Raw genomic sequence first — 19,671 nt, forward strand, 5'->3', positions numbered from 1 at the left:
CCACGTGTATCCGGGGAGAGTATAGTAATACGCGGGGTCGAGTCCATAACTTTCGATACATTTATCGCGAAAGTTTTCAAAAATATCGGCTAATTACAAGACATTGATTTTGAGGTACAAGTCGCTATATTCGCCCAGCGTTCGAATGGAGAATCGCGTCTAGATGTTCTCGGCGTGCGCGTAATCGCTCTCGGATATAGTGTCGCCGGTCAAAGAACTACACTCATTTGCAAAAAAAATCATGCACCATGAAGGAATTGTCGGAATCGAAGGAAACTTTATATGTATGATTGCAACGTTAATATAAGTAAATGATTACAACATCAGAGCAAAAGGATAGTTTATTGCGAAAAAATGAACACATGAAAGGAGGCTCTAGTACCCTGTTGGGCCACCTCTACATTGGATACAAGATGTAATACGGGCCGGCATGGAGGCATACAGGTCTCTTATGGTGTCCTGCGGCATATCTGTCCACAGTTGCTGTAATTGGATCTCTAGATTGTGCAAACTGGTAGGTTGTCGAAGTTGGCGTCCAATATGGTCCCATACATGTTCTATTGGCGATAAATCTGGCGACCGTGCAGGTCAAGGTAGTGTAGCAACTTGGCGGAGACATGCCTGTGACATCCTTGCTGTGTGCGGCCGAGCATTATCCTGCTGGAAAATGGTTCCAGGGAGCCCTGCCATGAGAGGCAACACATGTGGCTGCAGGATGTCCTGAACGTATCGCTGCGCTATTATTGTCCCTCGAATCACTACTAGGGGAGACCGGCTGTCGTATGCGATGGCTCCCCAGACCATAACACCAGCTGTGGGGGACGTGTGGCGCTCGACAAAAAAGGCAGGATTGAGGCGCTGACCAGGAAGCCTCCAGACACAAACACGGCCGTCGTCACTGGCCACACTGTACTTGGATTCGTCGCTGAAGACAACTCGGTTCCATTCCGTAGCAGTCCAGTTCCTTCGTGAACGACACCACTGCAAACGGACGCGACAGTGCGTGGGTGTCAATGGTAGCACACGTAATGGGCGCCGTGAAACCAAATGTCCTTCAGCAAGGCGCCTTGAAATAGTACTGGCAGAGACTGGGACTTGTAACGATGGTGCCACCTGCCTCTGGATGGTTGACAACGAAGAAGTTGGAAGTATTTGTGCTTGTCGGAGGATCAGACGGTCTTGTCTACTGGTGGTTTGTCGAGGGCGTCCTGAGCCCGGTCGCCGTATGTGAGTACCCTCACTCACCCACTGATCCCAACACCTCCTAACAGTTTGGTCAGAACGGCCTAGGTGCCGGGCAATTCGTCGATGCGACCATCCAGCTTCTCGCATTCCAATAATGCGGCCCCTCTCAAATTCTGTTAACTGGGCGAATTCCCTTCGATTGCGTCTTAAAGGCATGTCCAATGATCAAAGATCTCTCCACAACAGGAAAACTACAGACAAGTAGCCTCCGAGAGCCTTTTTGAATTGCAACACACGAAGTACTGTTTCGCCCTCTGGCGGCAAGCCCGTTCATCTAATCGCGTCACAACTCTAATCATTCGTATATCTGCTTCAAACATACCTGCAGGCCGAGTTTTGCAGCAAAGCGACACCTTCTTCATGGTGCGTGATTTTTTTTGCAAATGAGTGTATAAAACTATTCGCGCGGTGGTAAACATGTATCTTGTAACCTGTCGACAGAGTCGATGTATTCGTACGGAAGACACCTTTCCGTGTTAATAAATTGAAATTTTCACTCAATAAATTTTGAAATTCCGATTTTAAAATATTGAGTTTATCTTTATTTAAAAATGATGCTAATTTGTCGAGACTCGATGCAAGAAATTTGGAGGAATCGATAAAGCGTAATTTTACTTGATTTTACTTGATTTTTCTTCCTTAAGATCAACATTTTTCATAAACGATATATATTTCTCTTTCGTTATCGGAAGTAACTCGACTCACCCTTCGAACGCTGTGGCTATTTCCTTAATTATGAAATGCGAATCGTAAGCGGATAAATTATGAAAAACTATGGGAATGCAGAAAGAGTCCTTATAATTTAGATTGCAATTTGAATGCGCGGGACCTCTGTACCGCCCGGTCAGATGACAATGATCGCGTACGCGTGTATCGTCTTGCGTGAACGGTTTTTCGCATATATGACATTGAGCGGCGCTATGAAATTTTTCCCACTCTTAGGACGTCAAATCTACCATGGGGACATTGATTGATAAAATATTTTTTACACGCAGTGCTAAAGTTTTAAGATTTTCGACGAACCATGCAACGCAATCGGTACTATGACGTGAATGATACGCGGATAACGATTCGTTATATGAACAATGTACATAATAAGCTATGCTAAATACTTGATGATGATGTTGGTACGCGTTCTTCTCTTCCTCCATCTTGGCCAAAACGCATTCCAAGTCGGCGTATACGATGAATGGAAATCGCTCTTTCCGATTAAAGTTGCTGAACTCGAGCCACTTGTCGTTATCGCTCGGCAATCGGATAGCGCAGTCGTTCATCTCTTGGCAATCGATCGTATGTGACTGCAACTTGTCGTCCGAACTAAAGTAATGCAGGCATCTGTGAAAGAAAATTTTTTAATTAAAGATTTATACAATGCATATTATATATAAATTATATAAATTATATATACACACCGGTCTCAGATATATTTCCTATGATCTTTTTTGCTCAGTTGCGAGCTCACGAGCTGGGATAAGTTCTTGATCCATGTGAAGTGTCCGATTGTTGTCGTCTTTCACGTACAACAAGTTGACATGCTTATCCCGCTTCTGCTCCGTAAGACGTATCGGAACAAGCCCTCGCTTTCGATGCCGTACACATTTATAGAAATATTGTTGACAAGTTCAAATTTTTTAATTTGATTCACGGTCATTGGAAATTTAATGTCTCGGAGATTTAGCACTGTCGCGTAATGCGGATACGAGGATTCCCGTTCCGCGTTCCTTTTAGCGGGATGTAGGGCTGCAACCACTACACACGCGAAACACGCATTATCTTTTGATTGCACGTTAATCACCGCTCTTTTCATCATAATCTCCCGCGGCAATTTAACGTGACACCCCGCGTGCATAGGATTATACTTATTTATATTTACAATCAAATTAAGTATTCGCGACAATGCCCATCCGCTATCACGTTCTTGAAATTCTTCCAGCGATGCTAGGGTGGACTCGATAACGCACCGTTCGTACGACTCGCGTAAATCAGATGTGCGAAAGAGTTTATAGTTTCTCGTACTAACACTTTTATTCGCGCGTTGATCTTCGGTCACAAACTCACCATTGAATATAGTGTTCACTTTCACATTGTAGTATTTTTTTATAACATTTTCCACATGTTCTAGCACAATGTCTTTGGCGTCATCGAGAAATTGGCGAGGTTCGATGTGATTATAGTTTATCACCGCACCAGTCAATATACGACTCTCGAACGCCGTATCAATCTCGCGCCACACAAGTTTTTCCGCGTTATTGTCGCCACTGTATTCACCACCATTGGGTATAAATTGTCTCTGCAATCGAGTCTTTGCACCTTCGAGTCGCGCGATTTTCGCCACTAAAGATTGTCTATTTCCGATCGAAAGTCGCGGACGCTTGACTCGATGTTGCATTCTTCGAGCTGTTTAATAAATTCTTCGTAACACTGCAGCCATGCAAAATATTCGCCCAAGGTGGTAATTTGGCGGGACCGCTCCACCAGGTCGCGTTCAGTTTGCTCAACGTTTTCCATTTTTTTCACAGAGTGCAAATTGGGCACATATTACATGGAAATGTTAGATACAATGGATCTCTACAATTTGAACAAAATCGTCCATTCATTGCATCAAGTGTCTCAATTATATGTTTTCTAACAGTATACATGATTTGGCTATCCACGCCTTGCAATGCAATCATACACGTAGCACATACAGCTAGAACACCACCCGTGGAATAATAACTGTATATGATACAAAATTTTGTACTACGTGCGTTTAGAGCATTAATTTCCGAAACAGACACTATTTTCTCGATGTATTCCGTGGAGTTCTCACTGCAGTCACTAATACAATCACTGTCAGCTGATAACGTGTGATCTTCGTCTTCCATTTATATACAGGGTGTCCTAGACCACTCGTACACCCTCTTTCTTTCAAAAACTAAGCATTTTAGAGAAAAACGTTTTCGACAAAAATTGTATGGTTTCGAGGGGAACATAAGATGGTGTCATTGGTTTGACCTTGGATGGCATCGTTAAGGTGAGGTCAAGGACACCTTTAATTTCTTAAATGGAACCACCTATTTTTTATTGCATATTCTTATAGCTTATGTCGAGAGTTTTCCAAAACACTATAATAAAGTATTTTTTCATCAAGTACTTTTCGAGTTATAAGGCTTGAAATAATTTCTTAATTTTACATAAACCATAAAATATCTAGTAAAATATTCATTTTTCGATTATCTTACCTTAATACTTTTATGTACAAAATAATGAGAGGAATCAATTGGTGTAAAGAAAACACAAAATTGTTTCGAAAAAAAAATGTAATTTGCAATTAACAATTACATTTTTTTTTTCGAAACAATTATGTATTTTCTTTACACCAATCGATTCCTTTCATTATTTTGTACATAAAAGTATTAAGGTAAGATAATCGAAAAATGAATATTTTACTAGATATTTTATGGTTTATGTAAAATTAAGAAATTATTTCAAGCCTTATAACTCGAAAAGTACTTGAGGGAAATATATTTTATTATAGTGTTTTGGAAAGCCCTCGAGATAAGCTATAAGAATATGCAATAAAAAGTAGGGGGTTCCATTTAAGAAATTAAAGGTGTCCTTGACCTCACCTTAACGATGCCATCCAAGGTCAAACCAATGACACCATCTTATGTTCCCCTCAAAACCATACAATTTTTGTCGAAAACGTTTTTCTCTAAAATGCTTAGTTTTTGAAAGAAAAGGGGTGTACGGGTGGTCTAGGACACCCTGTATATATATTGCGACGCTTTTTATTTTTAATTTTTCAATCCTCCTCGGGTGTTGGAGAGGAGGATGTTAAAGGGGGAGCGAAAACGCCGTCAAAAACACAAGGCGGATAGAGGATACTCGCGCTCGGAGGAACTAAGATGGAGGGTGTTCTCGCGCGAGCCGCGGCGAAGCGAAGGCCGTCTCGAGATCTCGAAGTTGGGCGCCAGATACGGTCTTTCGCGTATCAGTTCGCTAAAACGCCAGAATGACACGAAAAGAAAACGTTGGCCTATTTCGCCACGGGCCGACTAGCTCACCTAACGGTAGAGGGGCAGAGTCTGTTGAAAAGGATATTGAATTATTTTATGCGAGGTTGTCGGTATTTACCAAAAGTGACAAACACAACGGAATCTAACACTCACGAAAAACGAACACTCAAATAAATTACGCGAATTTAATAGAAAAGATAATATAACAAATTTATTCAAGAAAAGAAATATAAAGAAAGAATATAAAGTAAAAGAAATAACGAGTTTCAGAAAGAAATAATAATAATAACATAAATTAGCAAATCTGAATTAACGGAATCTAACTGCGGTTAACATAATTTCGAAAATTTGGAACATCGGAACGTATAACAGATTATCCTTCGACAGCGGTGATAACAATAACCATACGAAATCGAGACTATAAGAAAGCTTTGATATTTGTAGTTTTTCTGGCCCGTTTTTATGGCCGGACTTTGCGAGGCCGAACGGCGTTTCGAAAATGTAACGACAATTTCGACAATCTCATCGATGACTCATTTTACAGATCTATTCCCTTTGTTCTTTCGCTCACTCTTTTAATCGACAGCACTATGTTCGGAAAGAGGCTTAATAATTGAGCGAGAGAAATCGAGCAATTTGCGAAGACTGAAAATCTCGCTTGCGACGAACAAGATCGATTCGTTCGAAATTCGATAGCCGTCGGACGCCGCTTCACTTCTGTTCGGCGTAACGCTTTTTACCCACGCGAAACCCTCGAATTTCGGCACTTTCTTAATTCGCTGTAATCTATTATACACCGCGACACACTCATACACACGACGAATATCTCACAATATGCGCAATTCATACAAGTAACAAGCGCAACAAAGACAGCGCGATATTTGCCACGCCACGACACGCACACGGTCACACTCTCACATACACGCTAATTACTAACGAAAATTGCCCGAAGCCGGTCGCTACGCGTTTCACGACACCTCGAATCCCAGAGAGAGACGAACGGTTCCTTATCAACTACGGCCGACGTTACGATCGTCCTGGATGCCTCGGTCGCTTGTCTCCGGTCGCCCGAAATACACGAAACCGCGAATTCGGTACAAAGCCCGAGCGACAACGAAACACGAAAATGGCGACGGCGACAGAGCGGCCGGTCCACGGCGACAGAATCGCGTACGTGGCTTACAATTAGCGATGGGCAACCTCACCGATACTTGCTCCCGCAGACAGGGGATGATCCTCGGCTCGTTCTCTCGACTTGATGTCCTCGGCGACACACCAAACGACAACGACAAGATACGATAAGACTCGACTAATAGTTCCCAGCGTCCGCACCAGAATGATTCCCTGGATCTCGCGATCCAGGGTCGATAGCGGCGTCAATCCTGCGCGCAGGGGTGCGCGGATTCGCGGCCAATAGCGCCGCGACACGCGAGGTATTACTGCGCCCCGCGACAACGCCGTATCGGGGGCCGTAACGGCCCCGATAATTTAAAATTCTGAATTTCGGCGACCCTGCTATTCGTGGTCTTCCGGAGGCAGGTCTTTCGTCCTCCGTCCTCGGAGGGTGGCGCCGATCCGGTCCGGTTATCCCGGTTCGAGACAACTGGTCCTTTGCCGCTTTTCCGCTTTTAATTGAAGGGGGCAAAATCCAGCCGCGACTCTGCGCTGCCCTGTTCCTCCGGCGTCTTCTCCATTCTCAAATCGGAGGCAGGAAATGTCGTGTCGGCTGTCGTATCAAGGATTCCTCTTGGGCCTTTTCCGGTTTCCTTCCGGCGGGTTGCCCGACGTAAAGAAAATGATACAAAAAAATAAATTAACAACAGCGCGAAATATACTAATGGCTCGTCTCTCCGGAGATTTCGATACGGCTCTCGCAATCTTTTTCTGGCACGGCCGCTCGGCTCGCGCCCCGTCAAGATTTCCGGGGCGGATGGACGCGCGTCGGGACGGCAACGTCACACCATATATATATATATATATACATATATATATATATTATCACACAACACTTTCTAACAGAACACTATACTTTTGCTATACCGACATGTCGATGCGCGTTCAAATCACGTACTATGATCTGATGCGCTTCAATCCTTATATTCAACCAACAAACTTTCAGAGATTGTCGGGGGCACAAAAGAAAAATTTTTTGCAAATGAGTAGGTATACAAGGAGAGTTCTAACGCAGGGATCTCAGGGGGATGAGGTGCGAGGGGATTTCAGCGGCGCGGGGGAATGACGTCACGCAGGATGGAGGGGGTTTTCGGTGGCGCGGGGGAATGACGTCACGCGGGACGGAGGGGATTTCGTCGGCGCGGGGGCTGCGGGGCGGGGCGGGGGACGCTTGTGTTGGATGTTTTATGACAAGTATAAACAATCATAAACCGATGTTCGGCTGCTTTGTACCCTTGCAGCGCGTGTGAGAGAGAACGGTAATATCGCGGGCGAAAAGAACGCGTACGAGAGAGAACGATAGCGAGACTTATAATTAATGCGAGAGCACGCAAAGGATTGGAGCGCAAGGGAAAGGCGTGTAAATAATTGCAATTTTTTTTAAATATAAATTTATTTAAAAATGTGTATGAGTATTACAAATTGTGTGTGTGTGTGTGTGTGTGTGTGTGTGTGTGTGTGTACTAAATAGTAAAATTATGTAAAATTTAAGAAATTAATAAAATATAGAAATAAAAAAAAAGAAAAGAAGAAAGAAAAAAAAATGAATATAAAATAATGCGGACGGTGCGCCGGGCTGTAAGGGGAGGCAGCTCCTGAAACAGGAAAAACGCTACATTAGTTTTATCTTAATTAAAAATAAAAAACTAATTTTATCTTAATAATTAATAACAAAAATTTTAAAAAGAAATATGTACCTTAGCCCCCTGGAACTGCAGAGCCGTGCCAGTATTCCTGTAACCATCTTCTTCTTTTCTCTTCCATTCTTCTTTGCCATTGCCGTATTCTCTCCTCTTCGATTATTCTGTTCTCTTCATATCTTATAACAGATAGTTCGCAGATTTCGTCAGATAGGGACTCCATCCCGAAGAGCAGCCGCAGATTAAAAATGTCGAGATATTTCCATGATCCATTTACATCATTATCCTGGCGACTCTCCGGGGTGTCGCCCCATTCCTCCGCGAGATCGTGTCGCGCGTTCCAGCGCTCCGCCCGCACATTGCGTCGATGCTGTATGTTGATGAACCCGGGAATTTTGACATCATCGGGGTACTATAAAATAATATATTAAAAATACACATACACATACACATACGCACAATTTTTTTCACAAAAACACTACCTACCTTCCAGACAAATACCACTTTTAGTATCACAGAAAATAAGAGCTCTACAAAAGTCATCTTCCAAAATGAAAAATTAAAAATAGAATCCATTTTATTTGCAGCGTAAGAAATAATCGCACACACGGTTAAACTCGCTGACGCTCTCCTCTCGGACGATACACAACTGAGATTGAAATCGAATGTTACTCTTCGCTGTAGGAATTATAAAGGTCTCAAAACTGGAAGGGTTACACTAGTGTACGAATATTTTTTACACCCACTGTATATATTAACCACTAGTGATCCTTTCATGGTCTTTTTTCTACGCTCGGTATAAACAATATGAACAGTATTCCTATGAAGAGAAATAGGTCTTGGAACCTTCTTTTTATGTTTTCTGTTTGATACCAATGTTCGACTGCTATGTACCCTTGCCGCGCGTGTGAGAGAGAGAACGCGTACGAGAGAGAACGATAGCGAGAGAGAACGATAGCGAGACTTATAATTAATGCGAGAGCACGCAAAGGATTGGAGCGCAAGGGAAAGGCGTGTAAATAATTGCAATTTTTTTTTGTTACAATTAAAAATATATAATTTATTTAAATGTATGTATGTGTGAGTTTAATAAAATAAAGTATACAATATAAAAGAAAAATAATAATATATAAAATAGGCCGTCGGGTTATGTTGGGGAAGCCGTTTCTGAAAACAGAAGAAAACATATGCATTTCATTAGTTTAAATTATTTAATAATTTATTTTAAGATACTTTTGATATATAATAAATTAAAGGATACTTAAATTAAAAGATACTTACAATGTTATCCATGACTCATCTATTTTAATTTGTGCAAATAGGGCACATGTTGCAGGACAATATTTGATTCAAACATTTTTTGCACTCTTTGCATGACATATTATCCATATTGCCACAAGCTATAGTTCTATGTTCCCGAACAGATCTAGTTTCTAGAAACAAATACGATAGTCTAAGAAAGCATTCGGTACAATATTTCGATCCATTTTCCATATAGTAATAGGAAATGCAACATATCTTTGTTGCTTCGTTTAATGTTATTATTTCAGGTAAGCTTAAATTTCTCTGTTTCTTTTGTAACAGTTCATCAACAATATCATCACTATTGTCACTATCGTAATCACTGTCCTCCAAGGGTTCTATTTCTATATCAGACCCATTCTCGTCTGATGATTCATGGAGATCATCAATATTTATTAGATTATCATCTTCCATCTCTCTCCTCTCTCTCTATCTCCATCCTCTCCGCAACAACTGGATCCATCCAATAATCGTAATCATCATCCGTATCATCGTCGATGATAATTACGTTTTCTTCAGCCATTGCACAAGACCATCGAAACACAGAAGAGCAACGAAAGAAATGATACTCTAGTGCAGCAGACTCCTCTTCATTATATATTTTTAACATAAACAATATAAACAGCTGCATTTCTTTGAAAGACATGTGGTACGAGAGAGAGGGAACGATAGCGCGAGGAGAACGCGAGCGAGAGAGGGAACGATAGCGCGAGGAGAACACGTGCGAGAGAGAGGGAACGATAGCGCGAGGAGAACGCGTGCGAGAGAGAGGGAACGATACCCGTGTAGAAAATTTTATAAGGCTTTTATAAGGACCTAGTTAATTGGCCTTAATATTAATCGGCCCCTATTAGAGTAAAATAAAAAGGACCTTAAAGGAAATGTAACAAATGGTTCACAATGCCCTTTCAAGGAAAATTTATCGGGTCCTGAGTAAAATGCCTTATATTTATCAGCTTATATTTAAGGTATGATTTTATGGCCCTTTGAAGGAAAATTTATCAGGTCCTAAATAAAATGTCTTATATTTATTAGCTTATATTTAAGGTTAGATTTTAAGGTCCTTTTAAGGAAAATTTATGAGGTTCTCATTAAAATACCTTATTTTGCCACGATTATAATTTATTTTGAGGGAATCCTATCAAATCCTGCTCAAAATATATATTCTTTTATAAAAGTTATATATATATATATATATATATATATATATATACAGGGTGACCCATTTTAACTTAGGCAGCCAAATAACTCGAAAAATAAGCAAGATAGAGAAAAATTTTTTAGACAAAAGTTGTATGGTTTCGAGGGGGCCATAAGATGGTATCATTGGTTTGACCTTGAAGAGTCATTTGAAGGTCACGTGAAGGTCACTTCAATTTTTTTAAATGGAATACCCTATATATTTTTGTACATTCTTGTAGCTTATTTCGAGAGCTTTCCAAAACACTATAATTAAGTACCTTTCCGTTAAGTACTTTTTGAGTTATGATGCTTGAAATAATTTCTTAATTTTACATAAACCGTAAAATATCTTGTAAAATATTCATTTTTCGATTATCTTACCTTAATACTTTTATGTACAAAATAATGAGAGGAATCAATTGGTGTAAAGAAAACACATAGTTGTTTTTAAGAAAAAATATGGAATTGTTAATTGCAAATTACATATTTTTTCTTCGAAACAACTATGTGTTTTCTTTACACCAATTGATTCCTCTCATTATTTTGTACATAAAACTATTAAGGTAAGGTAATCGAAAAATGAATATTTTACAAGATATTTTACGGTTTATGTAAAATTAAGAAATTATTTCAAGCCTCATAACTCAAAAAGTACTTAACGAAAATGTACTTAATTATAGTGTTTTGGAAAGCTCTCGAGATGAGCTACAAGAATGTAGAAAAATATATAGGATGTTCCATTTAAAAAAATTGAAGTGACCTTCACGTGACCTTCAAATGACTCTTCAAGGTCAAACCAATGATACCATCTTATGGCCCCCTCGAAACCATACAACTTTTGTCTAAAACATTTTTCTCTATCTTGCTTATTTTTCGAGTTATTTGGCTGCCTAAGTTAAAATGGGTCACCCTGTATATATATATATATGTAAAACTTTTATAAAAGAATATATAAAAGTTAATACTAAATTTGCCTTTTTACATATTACATTATGATACAAACTAATATTGACGATTTGAAATATTTCTAACAATATAAACTATTTGTTAGACAATTTTTTTTTTAAATCAAACCTTACTCAATTTTCAAAACTAATATATATTTTATTTTTTTAATATACATTTTTCAAAATATATATGTATAAGAATAAATGAAAATAAGTTTTGTTTTTTAAGATATTAACATATAAAAGATAATTATAAAATATATATATATATATATATATATATATATATATATATATATATATATGATTTACATTTAATAATGAATCACAGGAAACATAACTGAAATTAAAATAAAAGTAACACAAATTTTGAACCTATAGAGTTCTAGAATGATCTAGTAGATTTAATAAATTTAAAGAATTTATAGAATTCTATTTTTTTAATATTTAATATTTCAAAATAATGAAAAGGAGAGTTATTAATAATAAAAATAATATATTATGCGTACTTAAGTATAAACAAAATTATATGAACGATAATAATAATAATACTGAAGCGATAATAACTGAAAAATATAAAAATAAAAATTTCATCAGCAATAATAACATAATTCGCAATGATTATAATATCGAAAATAATATTTTTTTAGAATAGAAATAGTAATATTACAAACAGAAAATGAAAATGAAATATTAAAAATTATATACTACCCTGCCAGCATCGGACGTGACAAATACGTCACTATAACGTGTTAACTCGTTGCATGTTACGTTACAATGATGTCTCATTTGGTGTTTGAAACGTAATTGTTACGTCATTATTACGTAACTAACAGTCAAATTTTTGCTGACAGAGACGTTATATTAACGTATACTTGTAACTTTATATGACGTGTTGAGCACCTATTCATCACCTAAAAATAATCGATCGGTTTTGAAAAATTAAAATTAGTTTTTACTATACGAAGAAAATTTTATATTAAAAATTACTATGATATATAGTAGCTGCGGACCGTCAGGAATATTTTAAAATAAAGTGCTATGTAAAAACTACGTAAATTTATGTAAGCTGATGGTCCGTAGCTAATACATATACACACCATAATAATTTTTAATATAAAATTTTTTTCGTATAGTAAAAACTAATTTTAATTTTTCAAAACCGATCGATCATTTCCAGGTGTATGTACTGCACTATTTAATATTGTACAATAAGAATAAATAAATAAATTTCAAATTTTTGCTTTTAAATTAAATATCACAATTCATTTTACCGATAAATACCGATCTACATATAAATATATGCATATATATATATACAGGGTGTCCCATTTTAATGTCCCACCTCAAATAACTTTCTTATTTTTAATTTTAGAAGAAGATGTTTCAGACAAAAGTTGTATGGTTTCAAGGGGGACATAAGGTGGTGTCATTAGTTTGACCTTGAATAGTTACTTGAAGGTCACGTGAAGGCCACATTCAATTTTTTAAATGGAATCGCCTACTTTTTATTACATATTCTTGCAGCTCATCTCGAGAGCTTTCCAAAACACTATAATTAAGTTAGTTTTCATTAAGTACTTTCCAAGTTATGAGGCTTGAAATCATTTCTTAATTTTACATAAACCGTAAAATATCTTGTAAAATATTCTTTTTTCGATTATCTTATCATAATACTTTTATGTACAAAATAATGAGAGAAATCAATTGGTGTAAAGAAAACACAATTGTTTCGAAAAAAAAAATGTAATTGTTAATTGCTAATTACATTTTTTCTTTCGAAACAATTATGTGTTTTCTTTACACCAATTGATTCCTCTCATTATTTTGTACATAAAAGTATTAAGGTAAGATAATCGAAAAATGAATATTTTACTAGATATTTTATGGTTTATGTAAAATTAAGAAATGATTTCAAGCCTCATAACTCGGAAAGTACTTAATGAAAACTAACTTAATTATAGTGTTTTGGAAAGCTCTCGAAATAAGCTACAAGAATATGCAATAGAAAGTAAGGGGTTTCATTTAAAAAATTGAAGGTGACCTCTACGTGACCTTGAAGCAACTATTCACGGTCAAACTAATGACACCACTTGAAACCATACAACTTTTGTCTGAAACATCTTTTTCTAAAATTAAAAATAAGAAAGTTATTTTGGATGGGACATTAAAATGGGACACCCTGTATATTGTGCACGTAAATGAGAACAGATGAAAACCTTCATAAAGTTAAAAAATTGTTAACCCGTAACAATTGTCTAAAACAAAACATTTTTCAAAAAAAAAACCATTTTTATTATTAATGCAAAATAAACATTCTACATTTATACATATATCTTATACAAATATACGTATATATTGCACATAAGAAATAAATGAAAATTTTCGCAAATTTTAAAAATAATGAAATCAAAATAATATAGTTAATAATACAGTTTACGCATGAATGATTCTTCAAACTGAAATGTTTTTCTCACCCGCGAGTATATTTTTGTAAGCAATTCTCAATTCAGAAGTTCAATAATTAGTTTTTTCTTATTTAAATAGTTTCATTATTTTCCGAATCATCTGAACTTGAAGTTATTTGAGGTTTTTTTTGTCGGTATTTTTCCTCTTTGTTGAAACAAATAAATGAAAATATATTGTAAAAATATATTGTTTGAACTATATTGGAAAAAAACTATATAAAAAAAACTTTTTTGTATTGTCTTTTAAACTTACTGAGATTTTCTTTGTACTCTTTGTTTCGCATGCTTCAACCATTCTGCAGAAATAGAATAAATTTGCTCATATGTAGCATCTTGATGTCGCATTTTAACAACAACTAAAAATGATAAAATTAAAAATTATAAAGTGTGCGAATGTAATGATAAGACAAAAATAAGCAGTAATAAGTATAAGTATATGAGTTATTTAAGATGAATTATTTACCGCGTTTTTATACAGATATAAATAAAAATCAATGCCCAATAAATTGTTCGAACTTTTAGTTAAATATTACATTAAAAGTTCTATTTATACAGATATAAAACAATCATTTGCAGTGTGTCTACAAATTTTTTAAAACAAAATTTGAAAATATTCAAAAAATTAATATAAAAGTTATATAGATATTTTTATTATAATAAACTTATAATAACTTAATATGTATTTTAATAAATTTTTGTCATATATCTTGATACATAAATATCTATAATTTTTGTATAATCAAAACTCTTAAACATATAAATACTTATATGTATTTATAAATGTATCTTTTAAATTATGTATTTTTAAAATGACTAAAGATAAGTGTTACGTTAGTGTGCATATAGAAAAAAAGGAAATTAAGTAGAAAGCTTTTAGCATTTTACCATAACATATATAATAACAATTTTACAATAGTTGTTTGCAAAATACACATAGTAAAGAGCTTATTTTCTTTGATTCAATTTATTGCACTACACACAAATGCTAATACACTTATCATTAGATATACTGAATAGGAAAAACACTTACGTGTTAAAATTTTCGATATCTCCAAATTTTGAAATGCAGCCTTGCGTCTTTGTCCTAACCAACTGTAATCTTGAGCCATTTCATCGGTTATAAGATAATGTAAAATATTACGTATTGTTTTTTTAATATCTGTACTGGTAACTTGCGTAAGACTTTTTATCTTCAAACAGATCGAAATTAATTTCAATATATATAATATCATCTTGTGTACTTTAGTAAAAGATAAAATAACATTTTCAGATAGATAAAATTCAAAAGATAAAATAACAGTTTCAGATAAAATAACATTTAGTATTTTAGATAAAATAATATTTATAAAACTTACCAATTTTCCTTTGAATGCAGAGTTGTTTTCAATTTTGGTTTCCACTTCTTTAAGGCTATCTGTAGTCTTAATAGGAAAAACTTCAACAAGTGTATTGTATTCATCCAAAACGGATTGCACTTGTAAAGATTCACTATTTTTTTCCAAAACATCTAATCTCTCAATGATTTCTCGAATTAAGGAAGTGAGGCCATTCATAGATATCTTCAAGCTTTGCACTATTTTCAAGATTTGATGAATTTCATGATTAATTTCTAAAATAATAATGATTACGTCAAAATTTATGTTCACAAATTGATATTAATATAAACAAATGTAATATAAAGAAATGATATTAATATAAAGAAAAGTATTACATTTTTTTCTTACCTTTATCACTATTAGAAGACGAAATATCTAATTTTTGACTTCTAGAATTAGATAATAATGTTTTATTTATATCCACAAATGGAGAAGAGTTGTTCGATACATCGTCATTTTTACTATGCGTAGCAGTTGAGACAACAGAACAAGAATTGTTCAATACATTAATTTGCGTGACATCTGAAATATTCGAACAAGAAGGATTGTTTAATATATTAGTAGCTTTGCTAGACATAGCAACTGGCACTGGAGGAAGTGGAGATAAATTCTTTTTTAGTTTAACATTTTTTTTTCTTTTTTCGCGGATCTGTTCTGTATCACTTTCATTATCGCATTCAAATTGTACTTTGGCATTATCTCTTCTCTGTTGCTTTCTTTCATCTGTATTATATGGTGAGTCAACATCGCTTTGATATTCAGCTTTCTTTAATTTAACTTTAGCATTTAAAAATGAATCTGAACATTGAAAGAAATACATTTTATATTTATTTATGTAAGTTATTTATATAATATTATTTATGAAAGTAAAGAAATAAGAGGTTAGAATAAAAGAAAATATATAGAAAGATTACAAGTGTGAAATCGAAAGTTAGTGATTAATATAAACCTGTTTTATACAGAATTGCTTTAATTGGTTCTAATGTCTAGTCATCTTTTATAGAACTCCTTGTACGGACGAGAGTATCAAAATTTGTATTTGTTTTTACTGTAGGCCAGTATGCTAAATTTTCACCTTCAATAATCCAGTTATCTGGAATGATTTGGATCCCATCGTAGAACTCGATAACATAAAATAATCCTTTATCGCCCATTGCCAGTAATTTTTCTTTATATAATAATCTAGAAAAAAATGAATATGTATAAATTAATATTTTGCAACAAATTTAGAAGAAAAAATCGCGCTTACATATATATACATATATATATATATATAACATACCACAAAATTTTAATATTTTTGTCTATATGTTTCTTGAAATTGTTATTCATGAGAATGTAATAGAGATATAATGACATTTTTGTTTTTTTTCCATGGTACGCATAAACATTTCTTTTTAATAATTCCATTAAGAGGCCATTGTTTCAGATTAGAAAATTTAGATGCAAGATAAACCCCAACAAGTTGCGATTTGCAAGGGAGAGTATAAAAATCTTCAACAACAGTAAAATATTGTCCTATTAGGACTAAAGAATTATTTTTGTTATTAAAAGCAATATTTCTGAATATCACAATAATTCCATCATAAGTCAAGAAACAATTATCTCTTCTGTCATCAGCTATTAAGATAAAACCAAATCCAACGATTTTCATGTATTGAGGATCGCCACAGTCAGGTAACAGGGGGCCATCTTCATGACAAGATTCTTGCAAAATGGTAAATTCATTTTTTCTAATATATTTTTTGTTTACATCTATCCAATTGTGTATTTCTACATATCGGCGATGTAATTGAGATAATATTTGGTGGGGTTTACGTATGAGACCTTTAATTTTCTGAAGAAAATTTTCAAAACGAAAGACTGAGAAGGAATCAAGTGGCCCATGTTTGCGTACATCGTTTGCTAAATGTAAAAGAGCATGGACATTAAAAGAAACATTTTCTTTGCCATATAGTATAGTAAATGTTTCATTGAAGTTTCTCAACAGTTTATCAGCGTAAATAATCATTTCTTCACTGGCATTTTCCATGCACAAAATCCGCAAAGATACATGTAAGGTCAAAAAATTCAAATATATGTCATTATCTAAAAGCCCTTGCAAAACTATAGGCTCTATGTATAAAAGAAATTGTCGAAATTCGGTTGCCTTGTAATATTTTAAATCTTCTAATGATCTTGGTTTACGAGGAAATTATAAACTCATGCACATGTTTATTGAATTTTCTAATCTGTTTGAGATTCTTTTTTTAGTTGCTTGACCAAGTTTATAATAATTATTTCCGGTTGTAAAGTTAATAATTTTTTAGTGACTTCTAAACAAACGACATGCATGTAGTCGAGAACTACATCAGAAACTAAATCCAGATGTGGAATAAATTGCATAATATTATCATTGTCTTGATAGTCAGTATTATTATTAGCCATTTTCAAGTCAGCATTTGTCCCAGGAAAACACACTCTGTTTTTCACATATTTCCCATGAATAAAACACTTTAAACAACTGTCATAACCAGTATGGCCTTTTGTAGAAAGTAAAAAAGATTTTGCAGGAGTATCCGCACTTATACATTGTAATCTCACAGAAAGCAGTCTATTATTTATTTCTAAGCCATTATTAATCAGATAAATAACTTCACTGACAAAGTCTTCTAGGAATAAATTTATGTCATCTGATTTTTTATATCCACAATAAGCTCCTACCATTATTTCACCTTGTACTCCCGCAACACTAACTAAAATTGGCCAAAGTTGTTGACCTGAAGATTTAGATAAAGACAAGCCATCAATATTCAAAGTTAAATTAACTTTTTCAATATTACATTTTGATAATATTCGAACTAATTCACTTATAAGTCCTTGATGATAATATTCCCCAGGAGGTACAGATTTAATTGGAGTAAATGTAGGTGTACCTAATATGGTGCGAATATCTGAAGGAAATACAGTTTTAAAACATTTATGTTATCGTATGTCCTTCAGTAGCACATTAATATGTGTCATAGGTACATTTAAAGTTCTACACCATTTAGCAAGATGAGAGGTAGTAAAATCTTCCATTTCATTGTTTTCAACTTCACAATTATTGATACCAAAAAAATTATTGGTGTTTTCAACTATAATCCCACATACATTACTGGTATCACTATTATTACTATCGCTCTCATCTTCTTCATTGTCATTATCTATATTATGAAATGCATTATTGTTGCCATCTTCACAGGTTTCATTACTCTGTCTTCTATCACTTTCATCATTATCTTTTTGGAATCTAGCACGATTTACATTTTGTTTATTCAAATAATGACAATTTGTTATTTTTCTTATTCGATAGCGAAAATATTTCTTTGAAAGTTGGCTTGCCAATTTTCTGCTTCTTATAATTTGTGACATTATGGAACTAGAAACATTGAATTAAATTTTATCTGTTACTTTTTTAATAAATTTCTTATATATAAACGCTTGCAAAATATTTTAACTATGCTTATTGTATAAACAAAAGTGTGATTTATCATAAAAGATACAATTACATAAAATATATTTAACAATGTGTAATAAAATACAAAATGCAATAGCACTCATCCAACAGAATAAAAAAGGTAAAAGAAATCAAATATAATTCTTCTTATTTCTTTAACACATAACATAGAGATTAGATTAGATTAAATTAGGTTAATTATGTACAAGTTTGACGTAGAAGTCAAAGATTTAAAAAGAGTAATGAAGAAAAAGAAAAAGAGAACATAATGCATTGAAAGTAATTATGACAAAGAGTGTATTAAAGCGTAATTAAATGTATTAAAACTGGTTACTTACATGTTGGTCTACTCTTGCAAGCTTTATTAAAAAACTTATTTGGCCTTGATTGGCTATGATTGATAACTGATTTTTATATGATCTTCAACGCAATATTTATAATCACGACTTTAGCGACTTTCGGACCGATATTTTTCTCGCCTACTTCCATCTAGGGGGGTTAGAGGGGAATTTGTTGGAATTAAATCTCAAACCAAGAGATTATTCTAAGTAAAGTCTTGATCATTGTATCAAAGAAAAAATTTCGCGCAATTACATCCGCGATAGGCTCTTATTACTCGAATATTAATATCACATATTTTATATTCGAGAGCCGACATCAAGAAATTTAATATTTATAATCACCATACAAAAATATCACTCTGAATATAAGGAAATACTTGCAAGAAATACACGTGTTAACGTGCTCATACGTTCGTTTCCGCCAGAGAAAGAGAGAGACTCTCTGTTCCCGCGGCGCTACGGGCAGCGACCGGCGAAAATCAATTTTACCAACTATGTGTAACATTACTGCAATAAGCAGC

At 34.6% G+C, this 19,671-nt stretch overlaps 1 protein-coding gene across 6 annotated transcripts; it reads right to left on the reverse strand.

Moving 5' to 3' along the window:
• Positions 1-7,574: 7,574 nt before the first annotated feature.
• Positions 7,575-19,671, reverse strand: LOC145967986 (uncharacterized). 6 transcript variants are annotated; one of them, XM_083093137.1, is made up of 9 exons: positions 19,148-19,671; positions 16,614-18,731; positions 16,407-16,513; positions 15,680-16,129; positions 15,311-15,528; positions 14,986-15,145; positions 14,209-14,311; positions 8,114-8,468; positions 7,575-8,011 (listed from the first exon to the last, which is right to left on the reverse strand). In XM_083093137.1, exons 3-8 carry the CDS (start codon positions 16,483-16,485, stop codon positions 8,330-8,332), a joined length of 1,149 nt encoding a protein of 382 aa, XP_082949263.1. In that variant the 5' UTR covers positions 16,486-16,513; positions 16,614-18,731; positions 19,148-19,671; the 3' UTR covers positions 7,575-8,011; positions 8,114-8,329. The 6 variants fall into 6 exon arrangements, with proteins under 6 accessions (XP_082949263.1, XP_082949262.1, XP_082949261.1 ...); XM_083093135.1 differs by having other exon boundaries at positions 7,579-8,011; positions 15,311-15,564; positions 19,148-19,626; XM_083093138.1 differs by having other exon boundaries at positions 7,585-8,011; positions 15,311-15,564; positions 15,680-15,853; positions 19,148-19,615.

The sequence above is a fragment of the Camponotus vicinus genome, unplaced genomic scaffold (assembly GCF_025532165.1).
Source record: "Camponotus vicinus isolate PSW18456_S1 unplaced genomic scaffold, iyCamVici1.0 SCAF_3, whole genome shotgun sequence".
Taxonomy (NCBI): Eukaryota; Metazoa; Arthropoda; class Insecta; order Hymenoptera; family Formicidae; genus Camponotus; species Camponotus vicinus.

Coding starts and splice junctions, on each gene's coding strand:
- LOC145967986 (XM_083093136.1), bottom strand. CDS start 16,485: ATGGGCGATAAAGGATTATTTTATGTTATCGAGTTCTACGATGGGATC. Junction 16,130..16,406: donor AGATAACTGGATTATTGAAG/GTGAAAATTTAG, acceptor TTCAATGTTCAG/ATTCATTTTTAAATGCTAAA. Junction 14,312..14,985: donor GATATCGAAAATTTTAACAC/GTAAGTGTTTTT, acceptor TATCATTTTTAG/TTGTTGTTAAAATGCGACAT.